Genomic DNA, 3,204 nt, shown 5'->3' on the forward strand with positions numbered 1-3,204 from the left:
CACTCTCCGATTTCATTCTCAATCCTATCAATCTCTATCATGGAATCTATTCCAATCTCAATCCACTCTCATTGCATCTTCAGATCCCTTCCTTGTTGTTCTGGATATCACTTCATTGATCTCTGTCTCAAACCATCTATTCATTCCAACTCAATCACCTCTACAACAACTCAATCAAATCCAATCATGATCTTGTAACTTAGGATGTTATAACATGTAAGGAATCAACTCTTCATTTTGAATACATTATCACCAAATTATAATTATCAACAAACAATCTCCCGCTTAAGCAATTAAACTTTCACCTGTTTCGCAGAAACCTTCTTTGCTGTTGTCTTGCTCGACTTTGATGACTTCTTACCTTTCACGCCACCTACTACCTTTGCCTTCTTTCCAGTTCTCATAAGGAAGAACACAACAATAGCAACAATCGCTATCACAATAACAACGCCAATAACCAACAATGGAACGGACATACAGAATCCGGAAGCCTTCTGCCATTCTCCATCAGTAACTCCCAATACACAGGATCGTTTCTGAGTACCCACATAACTGCCCTGAGTAGCACAATCATACTCAGCCACTTTACCAACATCAGTTACAGGGAACACACCTTCTGCAACACACTGACCCTTTCGCACTTGAATAAACACTGTTGTTCTCGTGGCTCCTGATTCATTCTCAGCATATACAGTGTACGTTGTCAATTCCTGTACACTTGTGGGAACACCTGAGATTTCTCCAGTCTTCTCATTCAGACTCAATCCATCAGGAAGGAACACTCCAGTATCAATGTACCAACGATCAACAAGATTTCTTACCAAAGGAACTCTTGTAGTCACTTGTGTACCCATCACAAAGTTATAAAGAGATTGAGTGTAACGAGCATTAACTGGAGGCTTCATAGTACATTTATCAGTCTTGACAGGTCCCAACACACCTCCAGAACACTCACGATATGAATATCCACTGTAACCCTCAGGACAAGAAGAAGGAGAGATTTGACTTTCACCCACTGAAGGATAGTTGTCAATTGAAGGACACACAGCTCCTGAAGCCTTACAGTAGGCTGTATGAATAGAACCCAAAGTCGTTCCTGTAGTGCCAGTCACAGTAACCTCCCATCGATATCTACGGAATCCAGCTAGAGCCACAGGAACAGCAATCTGAGGCTTTGTTCGAGAAGTCACAGTCTGATCAATAGCACTCAAAATTGTTACCGGTTCATTGGTAGTGTCATCAGGATTGTAGTTAGCAATGATATCAAAGCCCCAAGATGTGACTGTAGATCCTCCAACTATGTTAAGTGAGTTCCATTTGCTTCCAACAAGATTCTCAACAGTCCATTCAATATAGGTTCCAATCGTGTTTGGAAGGAATCCAGTAGTGAAAGGATCAAGATCCATGATTCCATCAAGAGTACCTGAAGTGGGAGTAGTAGATTCCAGTGAAGAATAAGAATCAACAACAGTAGAACAATCTTCAACTCCAAATACTCCAGTAGCATCAAACACAACAGGATCAGAAGAAGAACCACTCAAAGGACGATGAATCTCGAAACTGAATACATTACTGCCCTCTTGAATTCCAGCTGTTGCCAGAATCACATGGAACTTCGAGAACACACTAGCATCATGATCAGTGATCGATAGACTCAAAGAATCGAAATCATCTTCAAGATTGAATCGAGCAACCAGATTTCCATTCACATAGGCACCCACTCCTCCAGAATACTTCACTCGAACATTCAACACTTGGTAATCATTCAATCCACTCATTGTGAAACTCTTTCGGATATATGTTGTGATTGAAGAAGTGGAAGGAATATCAACAGCCTTGTATGTGTTCCAAGTGGAATCATCGAAACTGACAGTATTCCAATCACTTGACACATCACTCTGTATCACCTTCCAATTCGTGTATTCAATCTGGAAAGGGAAATATGTTGAGAACACAGTTGATACATAGATCGGTTTCGTTCCACTATTCATTTCCATGATATCCAACTCCATCTCTCCCAAGTCAACAGTCAGAGTGTAACCAGCTCCTATACTCCAACCATCTCCATAGGTATCAGATCCTTGTAATGTATAAAGTCCATCATTCAAACAGAAATCAACATAGTAATAAGCACTCGATACAGGGAATGAAGATACTGATTGAAGAACAGTTCCTGAGGTTCCTCTTCCCTGATACAGCTTCCATGAATTCTCAGCCGGAAAACTATCAGCTCTAAAACGAACAGTCATCAGACTCTTGCCATCTGTACAAATTGTAACTGAGAAAGAGATAGTGGCAGTCACATCTCCTCCACTTATCTTAGTAGCAGTGATGGTGTAGGTTTGAGTAGTACTCTCAGCAGTGGCAGTACCTGAGATCCAACCAGTGTAAGGATCCAACACAATACCAGCAGGAAGAGAAGGATTGATTCTGAAGTTCATGTAATAATCATTATTCTGAGGAATCACTTCAGACATCTCAACATACTTGAATACAGTGACTGAAGAATCATAAGTGAAGTTAGGAATATCAGCCAACACATTATCAGCAAACAGATCCAGAGATTGAACATACCAATCACAAGAAGAAGAATCACCAGTAGCAAAGTTCTCAAACTTGAATTGATTGTAAGGAGTATTGTTAGAGAAATAGATTCTTCTCTTCTGAGCTATGGTAGAATAAGTAAGACCAGTGACTTCCTTCAGAAGTGTCCATTCATCTGTACCCAAGTTACGACCATACAATTTGAACTGTTTAGCCTGCTTACCACTATGTATTGCTGAATAATAGTTCTGAATTTGAACAGAACTGATCCATTCACGACGATTGTTTGATAGAGTCAAAGTCAGAGCATTCTCAGTACATGAATAGTAATAGATGTTGGTACTATAATACATATCAAATGGATTGACTGCAGCTCCATACATTCCAGTAGCTGAAGCTGTGAATTCCCAGATATGAGATTCTGATTGTTCTGATGCCATCAAACGAACAACTGCATCGAAATAGGATGTGGTGTAACTGTCAGCAATAGCAACAATGGCAATAGCAATCGTGTTACTTCCAGATTGAAGGAATGTCACTGGACTTGTTACTGTTGAAGTCTGCATTTGTTTACCTGGAAGAGTCACAACATAGTACTTCAAATCAGTATATGAATTGTCAACAGTGGATGAAGTCGACAAATCTCCAATCACTCCATTT

General features: G+C 40.0%; 1 protein-coding gene across 1 annotated transcript; it reads right to left on the bottom strand.

The window, feature by feature from the left end:
- Window positions 1-293: 293 nt before the first annotated feature.
- JH06_5558 (hypothetical protein) lies at window positions 294-3,110 on the bottom strand (the record flags this gene model as incomplete). The annotated part of the gene is made up of 1 exon (XM_014669387.1): window positions 294-3,110. One exon carries the CDS (start codon window positions 3,108-3,110, stop codon window positions 294-296), a length of 2,817 nt encoding a protein of 938 aa, XP_014524873.1.
- Window positions 3,111-3,204: the final 94 nt, after the last annotated feature.

The sequence above is a fragment of the Blastocystis sp. subtype 4 genome, assembly GCF_000743755.1.
Source record: "Blastocystis sp. subtype 4 strain WR1 chromosome Unknown seqid_0600, whole genome shotgun sequence".
Taxonomy (NCBI): domain Eukaryota; class Bigyra; order Opalinata; family Blastocystidae; genus Blastocystis; species Blastocystis sp. subtype 4.